The sequence below is a fragment of the Culex quinquefasciatus genome, chromosome 1 (assembly GCF_015732765.1).
Source record: "Culex quinquefasciatus strain JHB chromosome 1, VPISU_Cqui_1.0_pri_paternal, whole genome shotgun sequence".
NCBI lineage: Eukaryota > Metazoa > Arthropoda > Insecta > Diptera > Culicidae > Culex > Culex quinquefasciatus.
The window spans coordinates 72,464,730-72,491,058 of NC_051861.1; the positions used below are offsets into that span (position 1 = coordinate 72,464,730).

Here is a 26,329-nt window from a genome sequence, read left to right on the forward strand (position 1 = left end):
CTCTTTTTATTACTAAAATGTGTTTATCATATAAGTTATCCTCTATTTGTCATACAAGTTGGTGGAAGGATAGTGAAATCAGTTTGTGGCTTTTACTTTTTAAACTGGTGTATAAAATGGTATGTATATAAAAGGAGGGTGGGTTATGGCGTTTCAAAACGGTTATTTCATCATCCTACCTTCCACGAAGTGTTACGATATTAGTTCGCTCGTTTAAATTTACGACACACAAAAAAGCGTGCGGCCATTTATATGTTTTCTTCGTTTCGTTTTTTTTCTTTCAATAATAATGATATGTTTGTGACTTTTCCTGCTCATTGATATGTTTTTTGTTTTGTTTCACATTGTTTGCACCTTGAAGAATTTTTTTTTGTTCCAAATAAAAAGGACATACTGGTTAGGTCTTTAGAAAAATCTTCTGTTGTGTAATTTTACATACTAATACCCTTCAGAATAATACTCATTTTGTTTTTTTCTGTCATTTTGCTATTTTCAGTGAAAGTTTGCATACTTAAAAGCAAATAACTTGCTTTGCACTTACGCGAACTGAAACAAAATCAACGTCAGTCAAGGGTGATACGTTTGTAACTGTTGAACAATTTTACCTTACACTTGCCTCGGTTATCAGTAATACACTACACTTGATATGCATTCTGTATGTGCAGTTTTATCTTTATTTCTATGGTTCCACAATATCGCATATTTATATTCTATAACACTTAAAACATTGAAACAGCTATTCATTGCTATATTGCTGCAGAAATAGAAAATAACGCATGTCCAGCTGACATGACTCTTATCAAACTGAGAATCTTTCAACAAAAATAAAACAAAAAACACTTGATGCATTTGAACCAATAGTACATCTAACAAGAATTTTTTTACACGTTGAATTCTGAACGTTAGCTTACCTCCACATTTTTTAACTTTCATAAAACACGTGATTCGACATTTCCTTTGATCATGCAAACAGTTAATGGTGACTTTAGCGATTTGCATATACTTACTTCTCTAACAAACATTTGTTTATTTTTGTTCCTGTGAGGTTACGGGGGAGTATTTTGTTGTGGCCTGTACCACGTGTATTTGTTTTTTTTTCTGATGTGTTGCTGTTTGTGTGTCTTTGTTTTTGAACAAAAATTTTTTTATGGAAAGCGCCCGCGCCTCACCAGTCAAGCTCGGAACATTCACTTCATATACTTTCTCCGTCCAAATCTCATCCCTCATCTTACGCACAATCGGAAAATCAATCGCTTCCATCCATTCGAAACAACAATCGCGGCATTCTAAGGTCAGCAAAACCTCGATATCAACATTATTTGCAGATTTTTTGTGTGTCTATTTTCTCATTCTTCTTGTTTGTCTTATCATTAAGGGTCTCGTCACCGCGTGCCACCATGTGTTGAGAATACTAAAAAAATGGTTATATTACTATGTCCCTTGTACTAAAGTTAATCCTACGAGTGGGTGTGTAGGATGGTCACGTGTAAAGCTCTGCTTCACCTGCTGCTGCCTCCTCTGGCATCCTTCTCGGGTAATTTTGGTTGCTGCTGGTAGTTAGTTTATTGGTTGTGGTGGGTGGTGTTTGTTGTACACATTATCTATTTAGCTCAGCGGTGTTTGAGGGGATGGTGGGAAAGGTCCAGATAGGTGTGATTCATGGCGTTTGGATGCGTTTAGAATAATCTCAGCACGATTAACACCGTTAAAACTGTTAGCACCTTAATGTCCACGTAGCGCACTGGTGCTCCCGACGTCGGTTCTAGCAGATTACACGAAGATTTTGGTGGAACTAGAAAAATAAATTTGCATTAAATCTAGTTTAGAAAGGACCCCATACAGCCACTCACTTGACCATGCCCTAAGTCGGGGCAAGAAATCGTTCCAGAACGCGCACGACGTAGCCATCGGACCCCGGCCGTATTTCTCTCCCCGCAGATCGTCCTCTCCTTCCGCGTTGAAAATGAAGTAAATCGGATTCTCTTTTGTGTACAACGGCCAGTGTTCACCCTCCAACGCTGGATTGCTGCAATAACCAAACAAAAAATTAAGTTAAATCATTATCTCAAAGCACCACGAGGACAATTCAAAGTCTTACCCGGATCGCGCAAATTCACTCACGGAAAGGACCATGCGCCGGCTAAGGTCACGCTCTCGCTGTCGGTACTGCAGGGTTGCGTTCATCGGCTGGCCAAAATGTACTCCACTTCATCGCCGTGCAAAACGCCCATCCATTCGCCCCACAAAGAGGTGCTCGTGCGCTGGAAGTATCATAAAAAGAGTGTTTGAAGCTACCTTATATTTAAAACCAATAAATGTGTCAATCTTGTGTCAACACTCCATATTAGATGGTGTAACCTTCTTGAATCGATCTATATATTATGGATCGTACTCAATCCGGATTGACAAGAATAATTGAAGAAAGTAATTGAAAGTGCCTTTTCTATCAGTATATCGTCGCTTGTGTGTGGTGTGAAACATATTTGCAACGACTTTACTAGAGGTGGGTAAAAAAAGAGCGAGCCGCTCAAAGAGCCGGTTCACTAAAAAGAGCGAACAAACTGGAGCTATTGATACTATCAAAATATGTAAGAATCCTTATTTTGAACCAAATTGTACCACCCCAATTTTTTTTAGATTTTCGTCATTTTTCAAAAAACCTCTTTTTCAAATGTCCATATCAACATTCATAAAGCAAAACTTGACAGTTATTTTTAAAGGAAATTTGACGTTTTTTTTCAATACTTGTGCTCGTGGACTTGTTCTTAAATTGAAACCCCATTTCGCAAAAAAAGCGTAAAGGTTTAGTTTGGAACAAAACAAACATTACTGTACACTCAAAAAAATGAGTTCGCGTAAACGTGAACAGAGTTCATGCCAACGGGAACCAGGAAGCAAACTATTCACTTTCATGGTGCAATGCACTATAAAAGTTGAACAGTTTTCTTCCAGGTTCCCGGTAGCATGAACTCTGTTCACGTTTACGCGAACTCATTTTTTTGAAAGTATATTTTTAATAAAGTGGATAATAGCAACATAACCAAAGCTTGCAAACTCTCAAAAAACAAGTTGAATCGCCAAACCCATAATATCCTAAACATTTAGGAGTTCTTTACAATGCTTTTTGGAAATCTAAAATTGGTTAAAAATAATGAATTTCGATTGCAGACCGCCTAGAAACTCCAAACTCGATTCAATCTTTCTTCATATGCAACGTAGTTTCGATCAGATCAATATCTTGGACACACCATGCAATTGCGACAAGACAATTTTAGTCAGAGGCCGTTTTATCATAGTTGATTATAACTTGGAACTCCCGCCCAAAATTTTGAGACATTGCATAGAACAATCAACGGAGCCAAAGTGATTGTTGTTTACATTGCGTGATCTAGATTTTATTTATTCAAGGTCAAACATTAAAACGCGTTTTGCTCGAAACGTTAAAAAGTGACATAAAACAAGATAACAAATTCACACCATGTTGCTAGTGATTGTTCTGAACCACATATTTCAAAAATTCATACTCGATGAGGCAGCAAATAACCGCCTGGGGTTAAACTTGTCAAACATTAATAATCAACTAATTAACTAACTTCTGAATGTCATAAACTATTGTAAAACAAGGGAATGGTGGAAAGAGAGGAATCACAAATCCGTATAAATAATTTCAAAATTTTTCAGGTGTAAACCGAAAATGCGATCAAAAATTAAAGTGGAAAAATAAGACTTTTAATTGCTTATTTAATTGTCGGTGTACAGGACGCCGCACTTTTTAATCATTTTCTGACGCGTCCATTCAATTTTGCAGTCCAAACCCAGTCATTGAATTGGGAAAATAAAATTCTTTTTCAAATTTTCTTTTCTTGATTTGTGCGCACCTACGTCGAAGACCAAGATTGTTTACTTTTTGCTCTTTGGTCTGACAGTCTTGGTCTGACAGTCTTGGTCTGACAGATTCGGTCTGTCAGCTTTATCATGGATTTTGGTCTGGTCTAGGCGAGGGATAGGACACAGCACCTTCCTGTTGTAAAACCATTAGATGTATGATTGAAAAACATGGATTTCCCCAAAATCATGAAAAACGCATACTCAAACATTCGAAGTTTGATAAAATGTTACTTTCTCACAGCTTCTCAGAATTGCTGTTAGCCCCAGCGTTAAAACATCCAGTTACTTACATGCGTAAAGTAGTAATAATGCACCGAAGCACCCTGCTCTGTAAGACCCAGCGCAAACTCGTTGGTAGGACAGATGAAAAAATGATCGCCGACTGCTCGCCCGACTTGTTGCTGATTTTGGTATCCATCGTTGCCACTCTCCCAGCCAGTGTACTAGAATAAAAATTTAACAAAAATAACGTGCAAAAACGAGCGTGTTAGTCACACCGAAATGAACCATCCATAGTCATAGTTCCATCCCTCCCACTCCTCCCCTTAATACCTGGAATATAATCGCTTCACGCTCAGGTTCCGACGCCTTGCTGAAAATGGTGTTCATTATTTCCAAGAACTTATCCCTCGGCAACGACGTGGCTGCATCCTTCTCGAAATAATCGATGAAATCGTACAACAGGAAGTATGTGCCTGTAGAATTGAAAGGTATGGAAAGGTGGTGGTAAAAAGAGAAAGAAAAATACGTTAAGTAAATAATACTAGCCCGTGTAGAGCGCGAAAAGATGTGGTATCAACCGTTGTCTGCCGGCATTCATTCCTTGGGCGGCATCGTTTGACTGAAATATTTAGTACCCACCTTTATAAAGATACGTCAGCTTAGATTGCCTCACTACTCACATTTTAAAACCATTAACTGCCCCTGATCGCATGAATGTCCCATATGCACTTTCATTGCTTTTGAGATATTGATGCGATTTGGTTCAACATCTTTTATCGCGAAAACTTAACACGAAGCCTTATGTGTGGGACAAACTTCAAATGCGTTTTTCTCAGCATACTGTTTTTGCATATGGGACATTTATGCAAACATTGATAGTTAAGGTGAAACGGAAAGAAGCTACCTCCATCTCCTCCCCCGTTAAAAAAATCAGGGGGCAGTGCGTGGCCGAATGGTTACGCTGTCCGCTTTGTAAGCGGATGATTCTGGGTTCGATTCCCATCTGCTACAACCTTCCATCGGATGAGGAAGTAAAACGTCGGTCCCGGCCTTGGTTGTTAGGCCGTTAAGTCATTCCAGGTGTAGGAGTTGTCTCCATGCCATAAGTACAAACAACACACCAAATCAAGCCTACTCCGGTGGAATCGCTGGCGGCGGTTGGACTCGCAATCCAAAGGTCGTCAGTTCAAACACTGGGGTGGAAGGTTCCTTGGAGTAAAAAGAGGTTTGGGTGTTCTCCCCATTCAAGCCTTCGGACTCCTAGGTTCGAGCAGAAACTTGCAATAGAGACCACAAAAGACCCGGAGGTCGTTAATGTGGATGGTTTGATTTTTTTTTTCCAGATAGCTCAACTTTTAATGCATTCAATGTACAATCACCTTTATACTAGCCGCTCATTTTCGTACGCTCATTAAAAAGAGCCGCTCTTTTGAACGGATCTTTCGCTCATTTTTCAAAATATGAATAAAAAGGTTATTTTAAAAAATGGTTTGATTTTGTAAGCTATTTCACATTGGAATTATAATGTTTTTTTTTTTTAATTTTGTTTAGGAAATCATTTACTTTGATTTTTTTTTTCAAATAGTAGGAAACTTAAAATCTGGAGTTTTTTTTGAAAAGGTCCAATAAACCAAATTTCCAGTTTTTTCTTTTTGGGTGTTTTTAGAACCGCCTAGAGTCAGGGGTATTAAAAAACACCCAAAAAGCAAAAATTGAAAATTTGGTTTATTGGTCCTTTTCAAAAAAAACTCCAGAAATATGAGTTTGAAAACTTTTATGTGGTGTTCGAAAATTGACATCAATGCTTTTGAGAGTTTTTCAATATATCGATGCCAGTGTTCTCTCATGTACTATCTCGATAGGAAGCTTAGTACAAAAGAGCACACCGGCATCGATATATTGATGAGAAAGTTGCTATAGACACCTCAAAGAATTATGACGATTCAGATCTGAAAATGTCGGGACCTCTTTAACCTGCTGTTTTTTTATCTTTAGGATAAAAAACAATTTTTTTATTGGCATTAGCATTAGCAAAACAAATTTTTACACTACAATTGGTTAAAAATTCAATATATTTATAACAAGTTAAAAAAATATTCCATCTTGGAACGGTTCTTACAAAAAACCGGAATTTAAAAAAGAACCACGGTTATGTATGTTTTTCCTGTATTGATAATATTTCATTAAGGGGTTAAATACACGTGAATCAAAAAAAAGTCAGAGGTTGGTGTGAGCACACACTTAATTTTATTGCAAATCTGTTTTCAGAGCATTAAAATACGCATTTTCATCTATCATCAATACAAATTTGAAGACATTTGGTAGTACCCATGAGGAGATATAGCTATTAGGGTGGGTACGGATTTTGAAAAGTTCTCAGATCAAGTTCTGGTGTGGTTCCCCTTGTAGGAAATACCCATAGGGACTCTCATGCCAAATTTCAGCTCATTTGGTTGAAAACGGGCTTGTCTCAAGCTGGTTCAAGTTTACATGGGATTTACTATAGGAAATTTTGAATTTTCGTTCATTCGCTCCTACAGGCCTGGGAAAAACACGTAGAATCTTCTAGGATGGCCAGAAATGAGTGGAATCGTCTGGAGAATAACTTACCCTAAGAGACCAGGTCGATTCGTTCAACCCCCATCGAGCTCAACGGCCATACATCCGGGGTTTTCGGAACCAACGGTTTTCATCAGAAAAGCATAAAATTTTCCTTAGCATGCTATGAATGCTTGATGAACACCACGACGCCACATGTCAAACAGCTGAAGATTCGTTAAACCGGTGTTGTGAGCATGACGAAGGCCGATTTTCAATAAACTTATTTAAAAAAAAGATAAAAATATTTTTGTGTATTTCATATAAAAAAATCGTTAGTTTTTGATTTTTGTATTTAAAAAAAGCAAAATTTCAAAATCGGGCTTCGTCATGCACACGGAATATGTCTTGAGAGTCTTCTCCCCAAATTTTAGCCAATTTGGTCCATCCCATCTCGAGACATCGTAGCACCCGTAAATCAACTTCTCTTCTCTAACTAACTTCAATCATGTAACATCTTCATGAAACTTTCAGGAGTCATTAAAAATCATCTTTTTAGTGGATTCAATACATTTTCTGTAATATAAAATTTTGTGATTTTCTTCATGTATGTAACCCCTTAATACCATATTACTGCCCATAATTGAAAATTCGGCTATTATGCCAAATCAAGTATTCCGAGAAAAACGCGTTTTAGTGTTTGTCACAAAATCTCCGTCAAGGCAATTTCCCATAAGAGTGGCATATTAGCCGTTTGGTTTTTCGCATCGGCAGCCAAATCTAAACATTATTTCTGTGAAATTCAAGGTTCAGAAGATGCATTGGAACATCCTCTGCAACCTGGTGCTAATATCTCGTTTTTGCCAAAAGTGGATATTAGCCGTTTTTTCAATGGTGGGCAGATTAGGACTTATTTAAAAATATTTGTAATAGTTGTTATTTTTCGTATAGAAAAGTAAAAAGATTTTTAGCTTAGCGTTTCTATTTTAAGTCTAGTACGTAGCTCCACAGGAAAGAGGTTGAGAAACAGCTCTGCGATCAGCATCGAATTCTTGGGGCTTATTTTTACACTCTCTGGCTTGCTTTCGCTACCGCTACTGCCCAAAGGAATTAAATTTCCTTGACTGGTTCCTTACCAAGTGTGTCCTTTCTATCCAAGAGTATTCATCAGGAAATGGTGACAGGTTTCGTGTCAAAAAATGTGTAATATAACATCAGAAAATGAAGAATTTTCATCAGTTTCTGGTGAATATTTATCAGGTTCACATTTTTACACATATTTTAGATAATATTAATAAAAAAGAGGTAATATTCAACCTACCAAATTTTCAAATTTCCTAAATTCATCTTTTTTTTGCTATGTACTTGAAGAGAGTATTGTAGAACTTTTTAAACGTTTAGCATCTCGGATATCTCAACTAGAGTCGACGGACAAAACTTATAAATTTTCTTGCTTGCAAAAAATCCTTATTTATGAATATCAAATATTAAATTGATCAATTTAGTTTAACAACATTACACGTGTTTATTAAGAGTAAAAAATAAAAAAGCAATGTATTCACCGTAGATAATCATGCTTACGCGCTGGGTACATTGACCGCCCTTCTCCAAAATCGATGATATAATCCAACCGTATTTTTTTCGGCTCTAGGCATCCGTAGTAAAATTGGTACGCCCACGCTTTCGTCTGCCATGTGCTGGCTGAGTCTGATCGGGGATTCGTTTCGAGATAATCCCTTTCCCAGTGCTCAGCTGCTATGTAAGGTAAGCTTTCTTTCAAAGAGGTCCTTTAACGGATGATGTTGACCGCTAGAAAAGTTCCCAACAAATGTGCGTGCTTTTATTCCTAACTAGATGAATTATAACCTCAAAGGTCACTCACAAAAATTGGAAAAATGTCATGATATCATGCCTCGGTCAAATACAGCACAGCTAACCTTATCACGAAATGGCATCAAGGTTATTTTGTCTATCTCTCTCTCTCTCGACTCTCTGTGCACGACTCTTTTCTGGGCTCAGGCGTTCAGCGTGGTATCGAGCGAATTCCCAGGACGAGCAAAGCGTTTTCGGAGGAAGAGTAAACAAACGATTTGGCGATGTCTTGACATTGAACACGCCGCACCGCTTGGCTGTCATATGATCTTGGCCACTTGAATTTTCTTTTTGCGAATTTTCTTCTTTGCGAATTCGGCGTACCAACAATTACCTGGCTTAGAAGATTCCGATATAACTTTAACATTGAAAAAAGGTTGAAGGGTAAGATTTAAGATTTAAGATTTTAAGGTTGAAGCCAATTTTTTAAAATCTTGAAGCAAAAAAAAAATGCTGTAGGCATGACAACAGTTATATTAATGTTCAGGTTGTTCAGGTATGCAAAAAACTACACATCTCAATTTTCAAAACTTCAGGAAAATTTAGCTATGTTCAATGGTCGTCGTATTTCCCAACCATTTTGAACTGAAAAAAGCGCTCTCGGTTCAAGTATCAGGTAAGCTTCAAGAAGAAAGACACGGAATGAATTCACGATTGCAATGTGGCCAGGCCTCCAGCAGAAGTGACGGGTCTTTATATATCGCGACTGATTTTTTTGTGAGTGAAAGAGCGCTTCACAGCTGGCAGGACATTGTCAGTTAGAACGCGGCAGGGCGGGCTAGGGCAAAAAAAGAAGAAACGTTAGAAATGGCACAACTGAAGTGTGCACTTCTCCCGCTCTACATTTGCATCACTAACGACAATGATGACGATGCAGCCAGAACTTGAAGATCTTTGTAGCACCAAATCTGTGTCAGTTTGCTCGTTTCGAGGAAAAGTTAAGATTTAGTTGGCGAATAATTTTATTTGAATCATTATTGGATCATTTTCTAGCAAAACAATCCCGATAGCGTCTTTGAATCATGTTTCACGTTGCTGTGGGACACGTGTTCTCGTCTGTTAAATTGTTGTCGACTGTGTTGGAGCTGAGTCACTCTTCTTGTGATTTAAAGTAGACAAAATTCACGGTCAGACATTTTTTGTAGTGCATAACCGAATTACGCTGGAATTGTATGGAAGAATTGGCAAAAGTATTCAAATTGGCGAATTTATGCAAGTACTGTAATCTGGGGTGAATCGGGACTATAGTTTAAATAGGGACAGCAGTTTTTAGAGCACTTAAAGCTTTTAAATTTAGAAATGGATGTACACATTTTGTTGGCCTGAGTCTGTTCTAACCGAAACCAACTAGAAAAATCAAAATATTGTGCTCCAACATGGTTACTGCTGTCTCAATTCGCCCCATGTGTCCCGATTGACCCCAGTTTACGGTATATGATTCTAGGAAAGTGTGGAAAGTGAATTAGAGCTGACAAACAGCTGAGTTGCTACTTTAAGTAGTTTCACTTGTAAGGTATTACATTTACCTAATTTTGCATATTTCTTTCTTAGAATATTACATACGAAACATTATAGGGTAGAGGACCCAGTTTTCGCCCTGCTCCAGTTTTCGCCCACCTACTGGATTAAATCTGTATTTAGCGAACTTATACCATTTTTTGTTTGAATTAATTATGCAGGTTTACATATTCATTCATTTCTAGTACTAATTGAAACTTTCCTAATGAATTTCTATTGTTTATCACATTTTATAAGCACGTCTAAAAAAGCCTTTTTACAGCCGCCATATTTTTGTCAATATCGACTACAGCGGGTAATAATGTTAATGAGGGAAAACAACTCATTTTGTCCGAAAATAATGTAAATGTGTAATTCATTAGTTCACTGTTTGTCTGAATTTCATGAAAATCTATCGATTTACCTGTTTTAAACGTTTACCAAAGGTTATTTCAATTGAATATAGTGGGCGATTTCTGGGGTCATGAAAAAACAAATCAAATCAAATTATTCGCTCTACAGCATTGCCTTGGCGTTCTCGATTACGAGATTCCTACTCGAAACTAGGTGTCCGAAGGCTTGATTGTTGAGGCAATTGCAAACCTCTTTTTACACCTGAGCTTCCATCCACCCCGGGATTCGAACTGACGACCTTTGGATTGTTAGTCCAACTGCCTACCAGCGACTCCACCGAGACAGGACCCAGGGAGACGACTCCTACACCTGGACTGAGCTAACGACCTAACCTTTAGGTTAGTCCGGGGCCAACATTTACTTCCCGTCCGACGGAAGGCGTGGTCAGACAAATCTCGTCTCGAAAAATGCCACCGGGACCGTCTGGGATCGAACCCAGGCCGACTGGGTGAGAGGCAATCACGCTTACCCCTACACCACGGTTCCCGGCATGAAAAAACATGAGATCCAATTTTCGCCCAGGGCGAAATCTAGTATTGCGTTTTCAGATTTTATCTAGAACCAGTTTTCGTTTGCCATAAAAACTAATCTAATCGCAGCGAAATGTGCTTGAAAATATATTTGAACATTCTAGATTTTTTTAAAGTTAAATAAACATTTCATTTTATTTCTTTCATTAGGAACCATCCATAAAACACGTGGACATTTTAGGGAGGGGGATATGGCGATTGTCCACGATCGATACAAAAATGTTTTTTTTGTATGCACAATTGTCCACGAGGAGGGGGGAGGTAACAAATTCCCAAAACAGTGTCCACGTGGTTTATGGATGGTCCCTTAGTGTGTTTTGGTATAAACAACCTAAACTTAAGAGCAATTCTCTACGAAATCGGTCTTTTTTCTTCAATTTTAATTTTTGTATTTTTTAATCCGGCTGAAACTTTTTTGGTGCCTTCGGTATGCCCAAAGAAGCCATTTTACATCATTAGTTTGTCCATATAATTTTCCATACAAATTTGGCAGCTGTCCATACAAAAATGATGTACGAAAATTCAAAAATTTGTATCTTTCGAAGGAATTTTTTGATCGATTTTGTGTCTTGGGCAAAGTTGTAGGTATGGATACAGACTACACTGGAAAAAAATGGTACACGGTAAAAAAAAATTTGTGATTTTTTTATTTAACTTTTTATCACTAAAACTTGATTTGCAAAAAAAACACTATTTTTAATTTTTTTATTTTTTGATATATTTTAGAGGACATAAAACGCCAACTTTTCAGAAATTTCCAGGTTGTGCAAAAAATCATTGACCGAGTTATGAATTTTTTAATCAATACTAATTTTTTTCAAAAAATCGAAATTTTGGTCGCAAAAATTTTTCAACTTCATTTTTCGATGTAAAATTGAATTTGCAATCAAAAAGTACTTTAGTGAAATTTTGATAAAGTGCACCGTTTTCAAGTTATAGCCATTTTTATGTATTTTTTTTTTCAAAATAGTCGCAGTTTTTCATTTTTTAAATTAGTGCACATGTTTGCTCACTTTTGAAAAAAATATTTTTGAAAAGCTGAGAAAATTCTCTATATTTTGCTTCATCGGACTTTGTTGATACGACCTTTAGTTGCTGAGATATTGCAAGGCAAAGGTTTACAAACAGGAAAATTGATGTTTTCTAAGTCTCACACAAACAGCCCACCATTTTTCAATGTCGATATCTCAGCAACTAATGGTCCGATTTTCAATGTTATAATATGAAACATTTGTGAAATTTTCCGATCTTTTCGAAAATAATATTTTCAAAATTTTTAAACCAAGACTAACATTTTAAAAAGGCGAAATATTGAATGTTTTTTTGATTGCAAATTCAATTTTACATCAAAAAATGAAGTTAAAAAATTTTTGTGACCAAAATTTCAATTTTTTGAAAAAAATAGTATTGATTAAAAAATTCATAACTCGGTCAATGATTTTTTGCACAACCTGGAAATTTCTGAAAAGTTGGCTTTTTATGTCCTCTAAAACATATCAAAAAATAAAAAAAATTAAAAATAGTGTTTTTTTGCAAATCAAGTTTTAGTGATAAAAAGTTAAATAAAAAAATCACCAATTTTTTTTTACCGTGTACCATTTTTTTCCAGTGTAGTCCGTATCCATACCTACAACTTTGCCGAAGACACCAAATCGATCAAAAAATTCCTTCAAAAGATACAGATTTTTGAATTTTCGTACATCATTTTTGTATGGACAGCTGCCAAATTTGTATGGAAAATTATATGGACAAACTTATGATGCAAAATGGCTTCTTTGGGCATACCGAAGGCACCAAAAAAGTTTCAGCCGGATTAAAAAATACAAAAAAAATCGAATGACCGAAATCCTAGAGAACTGCTCTTAACCTAAACTGAGATATGGGACACCTATTTCAAATGTGATAAAAGTTTACTGGTACATAGAAGAAAAAATCAAGCAGACGATGGAAAAATAGGCACAAAATATTCTTTAAAATAGCACATATGCTTTAATATTTTTATTAAGAGGTACTTGAAGTTTGCTATTGAGTCAATTCGGGAGCGAATAAACCATAGGGCTACAGCTCCCCTAATAAAATCAACAACAACATGTAGCTAATTGTAACTGTGTGCTCTTATCTTGGGTGAATAGGGACAAATGAGCTCTATCAGGAATTTTGATTTAGCCATATTTTTCGTTTTAATTAGAATATACAGACAACCTCAACATTAGTAGGATATCTGTTAAAAAAACTCCCAGGGTTTTATAACCTTCAATTACGACAAAATATGTGCACATCAATGAAATTGAGCTTTGGGAACATGTTGTGTACCAATAGGAGACCATATTTGCTTAGCTTTGTACCATAATTTCATTTTATTTCTTGATTTTTGTCGTGGACGAAAACTGGTTCCAAGGGTGGGCGAAAATAGGCACTTCAGAGCACTTTATTAAAACGCAAAATTTTAACAAAAATGAACTTGTTCATGATAAAAACCTTGTGGAAACTTAAAATCAAATAGTTTATCAACACTCTACAACAAATAGAAACGAAAAAAATAAATTATCACTAATTTCTCGAAAAATTTCCTGGCCTCCTACTATAAAGTGGGCAATTTCTGGGTCCTCTACCCTATGAACATTATTTTTCCAATACTACTCGTGCTGCTCGTTGTTCTAGGAATCAATATTATTAAACACATTGCGAAATTCTCACGCAACATTCGTCGAACCATACACATCAGACAAAGGCATCGAGCCGATAAAAATAATAATACTCCCATTGGGAAGTACTAAAAGCGAGACACTTGATAACAACTACCAATCTCATCTCATGCACTAAACCCGACCAGGACAATTACAAATCGAATGGAAAGCTTTACACTTACACTGAAAAAATCAATAACTATTAGTAGAATGCTTTGAATTATTTCATATGAGGCCATAGGTAGATACACCCTAAACACTTGAATAAAGCATAATGATAGGACATAACTTCGAAAAGTAGAATCCAACGTGACTTGACAAAGTTTGGTTTTCATTCAATTCCAATATCACTACACTTAACAAGCACTTTTTTATATAATTTAAATAAAAAAACTTCAATCAATGGGATGTAATCGACAATTTCGTCGACGTTACTTAACCCCACCACACGATAATCGGGACAACCTTGAGCAGGAATTAAAGTGGTCACGAGACTCACAGAACCCCGTGCAAGTTTCCCACTTTATAGTTCAATCAAAGGTACTACACACTCTGTGGTATCGCGCGTTACGATATCGAAATCTTATCCCCATACATTAACCTTTCGGTAGGGAGTAGTAGTGCACGGAATGATGGATCAAAAGTATGGCCATAGTCGAGCGTCGGTTGTCTACCTACGATTTCATTTGAGTTAAATTTTCAGTTGAAAATGCCATGGTTCAGATTGAAAACTGCTTTAAACTTGTTGTTTCATGTTTTTAATTTACACTTATTAAAGGTGACGACTCCCATAACTGTCATAATTTTTCATTCGCTGATATTGTCCCAAAATCAGACATTAATTTAGAAAATTTTAGTAAGAAAAAAAAAATGTGTACGAACAAATTGGATTGGTTATTCTTATTTTAATAATATTGTTCTACAATATTGATAATAAAATTAACAAATATTGATTAAAGAAGTCAACTCGTATGACACTGCTTGCGAGTTATTACACATTTGAAATCAGCGTTGATAACCTTCTCAGAACCAATATCAACCTTAAATTATTATTAACCTTAAAGTCCTTTACAAGAAAGCAAAAGTCCACCCACATCAGGTCGACAAAAATCTTCATTCCAGACACGCCACGCTTCCAAAGTGTGCAGTTCCCTTGTATTCCTTTCTTCGGGTCACCCCGGGCCACGCGACTCCGACGCTAATGGTCACCACCATCCGAGGTTCCTTCGTTGTACCCACCCTCGAATTTATCGATTGCTCACAAGCATTATTAATTTATGTGCTTTGCTTTCATTTTCCTGCGACTGACCCGATCCAACTCGGAGGGATGGATATCCTAGGACCACCCGCCGGTCGGCCGGTCAGTCCTTGAAGAGACGATGGAGCAAGGTTCTTGCAAGATATTCCACCGCCTGAGCCATTATCCGACTGAGGCCCTGTCTGCCGGTGTCTATTGTGTGTGTGTGTGTATGTGTTATGCAAACACACATGACCGAGGCAGGATAATGGATTGTCATCCAGTGGTGTGAGGATGGGCACTGCCATTGCCATTGGGCAGCTTTTCATGCGAGGTATTTTCTTCATATTAGTGTGGCCCAAGTTTAAGTATGTGTGTTAAATGCGACAAAGTGACAAAAGACAAAAACTTCTTTAAACTCATGTGACTCACGCAAATATCAATGCATACATAGCATAGCAACATATATTTTTAAATTTAAATTGTTATTGTTCGAGTAAATTTCATAGTAGTTGTATAACAAAGTTATGATTTTTGCATTAATCAGTGTTTCGGTGAAGATACTTTGTTTTGAAGCTTGGCAACTCTCCAAAAAATCACTACCCAAGATTCCAATAAAAAAAAAATCAATCACACATTTACGCAAGAACTTCGGAGTGTTTATTTTTTGTTCCAAAAGTTCGAATCAAACCAACCGGCAGAATTTCAGTCAAACGATGGGGTCGTCAAACAATTTCCCATGAATAAAGAACGGCGGGCGCATGCATTAAACATACCTTCGTCACGGTTACTTCCCACCAAAATGTCGATTCCCTCCAAATTGGCCTCGCGCAGCATGGTCATCGGGTCGGCCGTCATAAACACACCGTCGATTGTTGGCGCCGACGGGAATCCCAAAATGCCTGAGTACGAGTTCCACTGCTGGACCGAGATGGTTTTTGCGTCCACGTTTCGCATGCAATGCATCACTGAGCCGGGTGAGTCCTGGTTTCCGCAACAGGAGAGAAAACGGTAAAGTTAACTCTAGGTCAGCCCTTCTTTTGCGATAAAGTCTACTTTTAAAACAACAAACCTTCAGCAGGGTGACGTTGCAGTTGCAATCGTCGATTAGCGATTCCGCCACCGACAGGGCCTTCTCCGCCGTCATGTGGCTCCAGGGTGCGTTCAGGGTTCCAGACTGTAGGATGCCACGGTGGGACAGCCCACGCGTTGCCGGGGACAACAGGTGCAAGCTGACCGAACTGCCCCCGGCCGATTCGCCAAACAGTGTGATCAAATCCGGATCGCCGCCGAAGGCCTTGGCGTTCTCCTTGAGCCACCGAATAGCCAGCGCTTGGTCCCAAAGTCCGACGTTACCTGGAGGAAAGGAAGAATGATAAGAGTTGTATACAAAGCTCAGAATGGCTGCTTTTAAAACAAATCCTTGATAAATATGTATTTTTTATATATATTTTTTTGATTGCGCATAACCATAAAAGTGATAAAAAAAATTTAAAATTTCCGAAAATCTCAAGATATACCCCCTGACTCGATTCTTTAGGCAAACATCGGTAACTGTTCCAATTTTGAGACAAATTGGTTAAGGTTAATCGGTTTCAGAATTTTGGCAGCAGGTGGTGCAGTAAATTTAATTTCCTACAACTTTATCCAAGGGTGCAAGAAGATCCGAGTTGATCCTGATGAGTTATTAGCAGTGCGACGAAAAGAAATCGGCTTACAGTATGTAAAAATTAGTATTTACACCCCTTGGGCATTATGCAATTGTTGTGTTGAAACATCTAAACAATTTAATACCAATGTCATTTAATGTCATTTAATCTGCCCATAATTGAAAATTCGGCTATTATGCCAAATCAAGTATTCCGAGAAAAACGCGTTTTAGTGTTTGTCACAAAATCTCCGTCAAGGAATTTCCCATAAGAGTGGCATATTAGCCGTTTGGTTTCGTTTTTGCCAAAAGTGGATATTAGCCGTTTTTCAATGGTGGGCAGTAATGTAGTTAATAAACTTTATATTCAATCCAAATATTTCCAGTCAAGGATGCCTATTTGCAGTTCAGAGACTGGATTTATGGTCACCAAATAACTTTATTTATGTTAATTTTTCCGACAGGTGTAAAATAGGGTGCCCAGAAAAAATGACCCCCTGCTACACAAGCGGAAAACGGTTTTCTGGGTTATTTTAAGCATCTGTTTAAATTTTGAGAGAAATTGGTTGAGATTAACCCATTGATACCCGAGCCAAAAGATGGACATGTTTTTCATAAAGATAAACATGTTTTTCATACAAAAATGACTTTTTTAAATCGCTAATAACTATTTAGGATCGAGTTTTACAGCTTTGGTATGTTCTACAAAGTTGTAGAGCATTCAATTTCAAATGAGAATCTCACTTTTGAAAATATCTGGATGGAAGTAGCACACCGCGCAGACCAAACCATAAGAAATTTGGATTTTCCATACATTTTTTCGATTTTTTTTCCATACGAACTCCACCTTCGAGTATCAATGGGTAAATGTTGACCAATTTTGCTCATATTTGGCCCAGAGTCCTAAAATATCACAAGGAACAATAATCAGCTTGTGGAGCGAGGTTTTGCGAAAAAATCCCATATTCTGGGCACCCTAGCGTACAAACTTTTTTTGCACCTTTTCTGATTTTTGTAATAGTTTTTTGTTATAGAACTTTTTATAGAAATTATTTGATGACTTTTTACTATACTTAACCTTCCGACGGTAGACCCGCTTGGATCAAGTAACCCTTGTCAGTTACATGATCTCTAAGTATGGATTGTAAGGAGTTTTTTGTTATATTATTAAATATTAGTTGTAACAGATCCTCGGTCCTATCCTAAAAAGCACCTAAAAGGACCTAATAAAAATAAGTTGGGAACCTTCCTTCCTACGGTATTGGGGTCCTTTTCGGCCTTTTTGAAAATTAAATTTGTAATGGGTAATTCTCCGCCAACTCACACAGCAGTTGCCCCGACCCCTCTTCGATTTGCGTGAAACTTTGTCCTAAGAGGTAACTTTTGTCCCTGATCACGAATCCGAGGTCCGTTTTTTGATATCTCGTGACGGAGGGCGATACGACCCTTCCATTTTTGAACATGCGAAAAAAGAGGTGTTTTTCAATAATTTGCAGCCTGAAACGGTGATGAGATAGAAATTTGGTGTCAAAGGGACTTTTATGTAAAATTAGACGCCCGATTTGATGGTTTACTCAGAATTCCGAAAAAACGTATTTTTCATCGAAAAGAACACAAAAAAAGTTTTAAAAAATCTCCCATTTTCCGTTACTCGACTGTAAAAAATTTTGGAACATGTCATTTTATGGGAAATTTAATGTTCTTTTCGAATCTACATTTACCCAGAAGGGTCATTTTTTCATTTAGAACAAAATTTTTCATTTTAAAATTTCGTGTTTTTTCTAACTTTGCAGGGTAATTTTTTAGAGTGTAACAATGTTGTACAAAGTTATAGAGCAGACAATTACAAAAATTTTGATATATAGACATAAGGGGTTTGCTTATAAACATCACGAGTTATCGCGATTTTACGAAAAAAAAGTTTTGAAAAAGTTGGTCGTCATCGATCATGGCCGTTCATGGTCACCCGCGACAGACACGGACGACGAAACTAAGAGAAACGCAAAAAGTAACTTTTTCAAAACTTTTTTTCGTAAAATCGCGATAACTCGTGATGTTTATAAGCAAACCCCTTATGTCTATATATCAAAATTTTTGTAATTGTCTGCTCTACAACTTTGTAGAACATTGTTACACTCTAAAAAATTACCCTGCAAAGTTAAAAAAACACAAAACTTTAAAATGAAAATTTTTGTTCTAAATGAAAAAATGACCCTCTGGGTCAATGTACATTCGAAAAGTACATTAAATTTCCCGTAAAATGACATGTTCCAAATTTTTTTACAGTCGAGTAACGAAAAATGGGAGAATTTTTAAAACTTTTTAGTGTTTTTTATGATGCAAAATACGTTTTTTCGGAATTCTGAGTACGCCATCAAATCGGGCGTCTAATTTTACATAAAAGTCCCTTTGACACCAAATTTCTATCTCATCACCGTTTCAGGCTGCAAATTATTGAAAACACCTCTTTTTTCGCATGTTCAAAAATGGAAGGGGTCGTATCGCCCCTCCGTCACGAGATATCAAAAAACGGACCTCGGATTCGTGATCAGGGACAAAAGTTACCCCTTAGGACAAAGTTTCACGCAAATCGAAGATGGGTCGGGGCAACTTTTCTCGATTTCGTGTGAGTTGGTAGAGAATTACCCTAATAACTTTTGCTATACACATGCTAGAGCCTAAAAATTTTCTGACATTAAATTCATAGCATAAATACACATTTCACAAACCAAATAAACCTCGGACAACCCCTAGGGGAGCGTCCATAAAAAAGTTACTTTAAAGGTATTGGGGTCCTTTTCGACCCCAAACTTTAAAAAAATCGTTAAAAATCCAGTTTTTGACCGATTCCGGTTCTTTTGGTCATAAATGAAAGTTTAGGACGTCCCCTTCCCGAAACCGACCTGGAAAACCGGATTTGGTCACTGTGGCCACCGAGAATCTGCTACAAACGAAAAAGTCCATGTTTAGACCCCAACTTTGACGACCTGTATCTCCGGCAAAATCCGAATAGTTCATGTTTTACTGTTTTTCACATATATGCGATATCAATACTCTCATGATAGTTGAAATTGATCCATAAAACTTACTTAAAACACAATACACGATTGCCAAAACCACTCTGGAGTGTTAATGGCCACTTCCGAGTAACCTGGAACCGGTTCCCGGGTACCCGATGAACGGCCAACTTGACTTTTTTGGTGAAAACCCATCATGTTGCACATCAAACTCCATGGAATTGAAAGATATGCCAATCTACGGTCATGCTATTGTTCGCTGACCCATTTTGGCCAATCTGGAACCGGTTACCGGTGGCCTCTTGGGGACACTTCCGGAATATGAGAGAAACCCTATCATCCGACATATGAAACTTCATGGAATTGAAAGATATGTCAATCTATGGTCATGCCGTTGTTCGCTGACCCATTCTGGCCAATCTGGAACCGATTACCGGTGGCCCTTTGGGGACACTTCCGGAATATGAGAGAAACCTTATCATCCGACAACTCAAACATCATGAAATTGAAGGATATGTCAATCTTCGAACATGCCGTTGTTCGCTGACCCATTCTAGCCATTCTGGAACCGGTTTACAGTGGCCCCTTGGGGGCACTCCCGGAATATGAAAGTAACCCTACTCTGACCCCTCTGGGTTCGATACTTTCCCAGAGGATACTTCATAAAAAAGAAAAATTGAAAATGCAGCAGCACCAGTATATGTTGATTAGCATGCACCACTAGGCTGTAATAACAAAATTGATTTTCCAGCAGAGCAATTTTTTAGTTCATTTTAGGATCCTAAAAAACTGCCTTAAGTTTTGGAACGAGTGGTTCAGCAAAGCGATTCAATTTTTCATAGAAATTTGTATGGGAAAAGCATTTTTTCAATCTAAATATTTAACAAATCCACGTATCACGCTATATCAAAACCGGATTCAAATTCGAAAGCTCTGGAAGGTGCTCTACAACTTTCCCCAAGAGAGTATGGTTCTAACTTGCTCCTAAAAAATACAAAATTGTAAATGAGTTCAAAAACCAGTTTGGAAATCTCTTGGCAAACAAAAAGTGCTACTAAGGAAGGAGCAAACTACTATCAACTCAATTATCTATACCGATGAGTGCAAATTAAACCGCGCGCGCGTAAAGCATCAAAACATCGCCATCATTAACCCACCTGGAGCCTCCTCTTCACGGCCGTTCAAGTAGGGCGAAAGGTAGAAGAAACCGAATGCTCCCACTCGGTACTGCATCGAGGCCACGATTACGTTTCCAACGGCCGCCAGTATTTCTGCGTTGTAAACGTCCAGCGTTGATGTTCCGCTCATAAACCCACCCCCGTAGATCCAGACCAGCATCGCGAGGCCGCCCTTGGACTGGTGCTGCCGCTGGAAGTCCTCATCGTCCTGGAAGTACTGCAATAAAGAGGTTGCCACAGCCATTCAAGAAGGGAAAAACAAGAAAAGAAAAAACCTTGTGAATTATCTCCTTTGTGGGTGCATAAACGCCTACGCTACTACTAAAAAATACACTCTGGACCTGTCTCTCTCAGAGCCGCGCACAACTAAATCACCACAAGCACAGCTCGACAGAAAAATTTTAAAAGTTCAGTTAGTTCTCATATTTAGTATCATGCGTCTCAACCATTTTACTATAAATTCCTTCGAATCATCGAAGAACCAATAAGCGATTGTCAAAAAAATCCTAACAGAGCATCATCGATATTTTTCTGGCGTTCTGTGTACTAACAAGAAGAAGTAGTACTTACATCGTTGTTTCCAAAGTTTAGTCCTCGTCCATGGCGCAAACGGGTCTTCGTTGGTACCCAAATGTTCAGATACAGACAGTCCTCCGATACGTTCGTGTTGGGATTCCACATTTCCTCGCCGGCAAAACCCGGGAAATATTCATATCTGAAGAAAGATAAAAACACAAACACACACACGGAAAAGAAGAAATAAAAATTGATATAGAGCTCATAAAATCAGACATTCACCGCGCAAAAGTCGTTGGGTATTAAAATCTTTATGGAACTTGCAACCAACTTGCAACCACAGCCATCGATCAAGTTATTTAACCAAATTAATTAACTATTTGTACATTGCCACAGGGCAACTGCTTTCACCAAATTTTAGACAAATCAAATCATAAATATTTAGCTCGTTGCGAGAATTCTACGTTTCAAAATGGGTAATTTTATTTGACAGATTATTCACAAATCCCCCAATGTCTAAATCTCTAAATAATGCGCTGCAAAATCGATTCATTTTTAGTAAAAAAAATGGTAGAATTACATCTGGGACATCTTTTATATCAGGAAAAAAAATAATTTTACCTCTGAATATTTGTAAAAACACCTTTGTAATTTTCCATCTAAAAAATATGTAAATTTGTCACTTTTTTTCCATGGCACTTTTCTAGTCGAATGAAAATTCACGAGTTCCTGACGTATAACATATTTTTATTGACACCAAATCTGTAACCATTTCCTTAATAGCGTCATCCATAAAGTATGTCACGCTAAAATCGGCCAAAATAAACCCCCCCTACCTCCTATGTCACACTTTGTCACGCTGGCTCCGACTCCTCCTCGAAAAGTACGTTACGCTTAGTCGGACACCCCCCTCCCTACACCATCTTGATTTTTTATACAATCTAGATTAAATTTTCAAAAGGTTCTAACTGTTGTTTTGAAAATTTACCTCAAAGCAATTGTTGCATGATTTATAAATCTGGAGCAACACGAGAAAAGGGCGGATAAGCATTTTGATGGCTGGAACTATTTCGCAAATTTCAAGCCAACAAGTAACTTTTTTACAAAACTCGATGTGTTAAACAATAACTGGCCTTCCTAGCTACCTTCTGACGCTGCGGGTTTTGTTAAATAGTTACCTGATGGCTCGGAATTTGCAAAATAAACTAACATTCCCGTCCCTTAAAATCGAGATCTACAAACTGACATGGCGGGCGCCGTTGGTGGCCAATGACTGTTACCTATTCGCAACTCATCTTGTTCTGGAAATCATGGTGTTTTATCTTTTCAGCGCATTCATATATTCTGTTGATAAGGGAAATACCACTTGATAGTCGAAGCCTATGATCAGTAGTGCTGAAAGGATATTACGATTCTGTTCAGCAACGGAGAAGGACAACCATGGGTGGTCTCTCATGCTCATGCTCATGCTCATGCTCATAGTTACCTGATGGCTCGGAATTTGCAAAATAGTTCTAGCTGTCAAAATTCTTATGCGCCCTTTTTAAATGTTTCTCCAGAAATGTAGGATTATTTTTTTATTCTGAGTTCAATGGAGGAAGTTTTTATTTTTGCAGGTTGTATTTTGATTTTTTTCAAACTTCGATTTAAGCATATTAAATCAATTAACAAACAATAAACTTTTTTTAAATATATTTTTACGCTGAATTTTCAGCATTGCATTCAAGAAATAGTCTAGCGTGACGTCACAGTCTCGCGGGCCCCTCATCCTCCCTTATTACACTTCGTCACGCTTGCAAAAAAAACCCTCCCCCCTTCCTAGAGCGTGACGTACTTTGTGGATGACGCCATTATGAATATGTATTAATAAGGCTACCAACTGTACAGAATTTTTCCTTACCGTACGGATTTTCGATCCTCTCCGCGGATTTTGAACAAGCCGGATTTTTTGTACGGAATTTTTCGCATAGTACGGATTTGTACGGAATTTTAACAATTTTTAAAAAAAATCATTGCTTTTTTGATTGGGTCAAAGCTTTTGCTAATTAGACATTTTTATTTAACTGTCAGTTTGATTTTAAAGAGATAACTTGCATAATTTTCGAGTTTTATTCAGTTCAAACTTGATTGTCAATAATTGTTCTTTTCAAATTCCTTACAAAACATTTTTATCAAATAAAAGATCAAAAGGCTTGTGAAAACCTTGTGTTGTGCTTGTATTTATAGGACCTTCCCAATAAAAGCTCTTGAAATGTTTTCGTGCAAACACTGATAACGATATTATTCGTAAAAGCAAACTTGATAGTTCGTAAACTTTTAAACGTTTAACAAAAATACTTCTAATTTTAAAATTTATCTAAATAATTCATTGACATTTTTGTAATACCATGGTGTCATGTCGGTAAAGTATACGGATTTTTGCTCAGCAAGAGTTGGTAGCCTTATGTATTACCATGTTTTTCTGTGTATACCGCACTTTAACAAAAAGATTATCATTTTAAATATTCGAAAATAATGTTTTTTTTAAATGTCTTTTTCAATTTGGTCCTAAAAATATACAGTGGGATTATGGTTTCTTGCAAGCCATAGAATGCGATACACCAAAAACATCGTTTTTCAGCCGGAAATCATTTTCCGATAAAAATTGGACTGCACATCAGATGTCTTCATAATTAACTTTGTTATTGAATGAATCGACTAGAGAATACATCCTGAAACATTGGGAAAAGTCGTTTCATTCGTGAGACCGATTCCACGGTGGAAGCATCCAACACCGTATATTGGCAAATACCATAAACATGTCGTGCGACATATCAAACATCTTGGTTTTTAGTATTGAAGTTGGAAGTTCTGGCAAGGTTTTTAAAAACATAGGTTTTTTTTAGTTTTCAGCAGGGCTGGTTAAACTTATTTATCACATGAGATATATTTATTCATTCTTTCAGGCCAATACTTTAAAAATACTTAACTTTACCCATTTTTGGTTTGGAGTGATGAAGTCATCAACCACAAAATTGCATTTAGTTAGTTTATGAAACTGTTTTTGCGTAGTGGAACTATGATACGAGCAAAAAGCGGCTTTGTTTACAAATTAAAATACTCTCGAGTCCTTTGAAAACGTATCCAAGATTTTTTGTTGGATTGCTTAATTCATTGCAAGATAGTACTTTCAGATAATACTCAATCAAGAGTAAATTTTCACCTATCTGCTGTGGGTTTCTTGTGCAGATAGGTTGAAACGATGTTTTTTATTTGTAGAAAACATGACATGGACTCTTGTACAAAAATAATAATCTGATAATTCGCTTAAATTAAGCCTCTCTGAAATAACTTTTTTATACATGGATTTTTCCCCTTTATCCAGGATCGAGAACGCAATCGACAATCAAATAGCCATTTAGATTATTATCATTTTGTTGCATAAAAAGAACATACTTTCAATCATAATCGAAACAAGTTGTAACGACATATCTTACCGCTCCTGAATACATGACGGAGGTAGCCTTGTGGCGTCCAGCACCCCATGCCATGGTTCGGCTGGGACCGGCTTCTGGAAGCGTAATCCATCGACGGGTGGTTTCGCAAACGGTACCCCGTTGAACACGTGCACCTCCCGACCCTGCACCATCGTTGACCGTCCTCGGATTGGTCCACTGCTCGTTTGGACTACCAACCGGTCGAAAATTCCATACACTGGACTTATCACAGCACTACACAGCAGTAAGACTGCTCCCACGACCATGCTAATCGACGACATTATCTCTTCTCTGTGGTGCTTTGCGTAACACTCTTTTTATCACCACAATATCTCAGAAAGGCTAAGCCCACTTTTCTTCACCACAGAAACCTTTTATGCTTGCCTCCTTTTTGCAATTGATCGATTCATTTGCGTTGTTCACATATTATTTCACTTTTTTAAAAAAACATTCAATTATGACGGAAATAAGGGTTATACTCCAAATCAGTCGACTGTACTCACTTCCCACACAACTTAAACGATTATGTATTCAATCTTCATATGCCTGTATCACATAATTTACTCGAAACAATTGAACTAAATTAACATTTGATTCTTTGCCACACTTTTAAGCACCACCAATGTGCACAGCCAAAGCGCCTTTGCGGTTGCAGACAGTCTTACAGTTTGCCACTTGAATTCCTCTCGACCTCAGCCGATTCCATTCACCTGTTGGAAATAAAATAAGATTTTTTTTTGTAAATCACGCCCAGTTATTAGAAACAAGTTCACATGCACTCAACATCAGGCTCAAACAGCACTCTCATCTTCTGACTTGCATAACTGTCCTCTGTTGCATTCGCACTCTTATCATCGATCGACTGATTCTTGCAATGGAAATTCTCGTTTGATGTTAAAACACAAATCGCGCGATGTGCCCATGTGCCATCTCTCTGCATCATTCCCGATAGCATCTACAACACAGCAATCACAACAATGAGTAGTTCGCTGATGCGCTATAGGGATGTCGCCTTTGATTAAACTGATTATGCCATGTTACTATAGTGAAACCCCTTGTCCATTTGCCATTAATGCTTGTCTTAGCACCCAGGTTACACTTTAAATGTGAAAACCATTTCTTGCTGAGCGAGCACCCCTAGGGGACCAACGAGTGGAGATAAAGAGAGATGCAGTAAAATTAAATTAACGCAAATTGAATTCAATTCAAACATCCACAACAATCCGTCAGATACAAACATACACACACTCACATTCACTGGAGCTCGCTGCCTGGGACTCGATGCTAAACGTAAAATTATGGCTAAATTACTTCGGCGTCAGGTCTGTGTGGATTTGGAAACAAGTTGAAACAAAAGGTCACCTAAATGTTTAGTGCAATACTGATACCTGACTAATACATTTTGAAAAGTCGTAAATTGATTTTCCAGCAACATTTCAAAAGAAAATGGCATGACCTTTCACCAACGCTCATATGACCCGTTTTGTTTCATTTGCATAAAGGCATTTGGGATGCTTGATAAGATTAATGAATGAATGAATAAATGAAACAATATGCAACCTGAAAATTATTTAAACGTTGTAGATTAATAAGAAACGCTCATTAGCTT

At 37.4% G+C, this 26,329-nt stretch overlaps 1 protein-coding gene across 1 annotated transcript; it reads right to left on the minus strand.

The window, feature by feature from the left end:
- Window positions 1–269: 269 nt before the first annotated feature.
- Window positions 270–25,677, minus strand: LOC6031419 (acetylcholinesterase). The gene is given in 12 exon segments (XM_001842175.2): window positions 270–1,792; window positions 1,851–2,026; window positions 2,099–2,198; window positions 2,201–2,261; window positions 4,179–4,331; window positions 4,441–4,583; window positions 15,662–15,869; window positions 15,958–16,241; window positions 20,708–20,945; window positions 21,299–21,443; window positions 24,721–25,430; window positions 25,537–25,677. Coding segments are annotated over 11 exon segments (1,905 nt in total). The 5' UTR covers window positions 25,002–25,430; window positions 25,537–25,677; the 3' UTR covers window positions 270–1,676.
- Window positions 25,678–26,329: the final 652 nt, after the last annotated feature.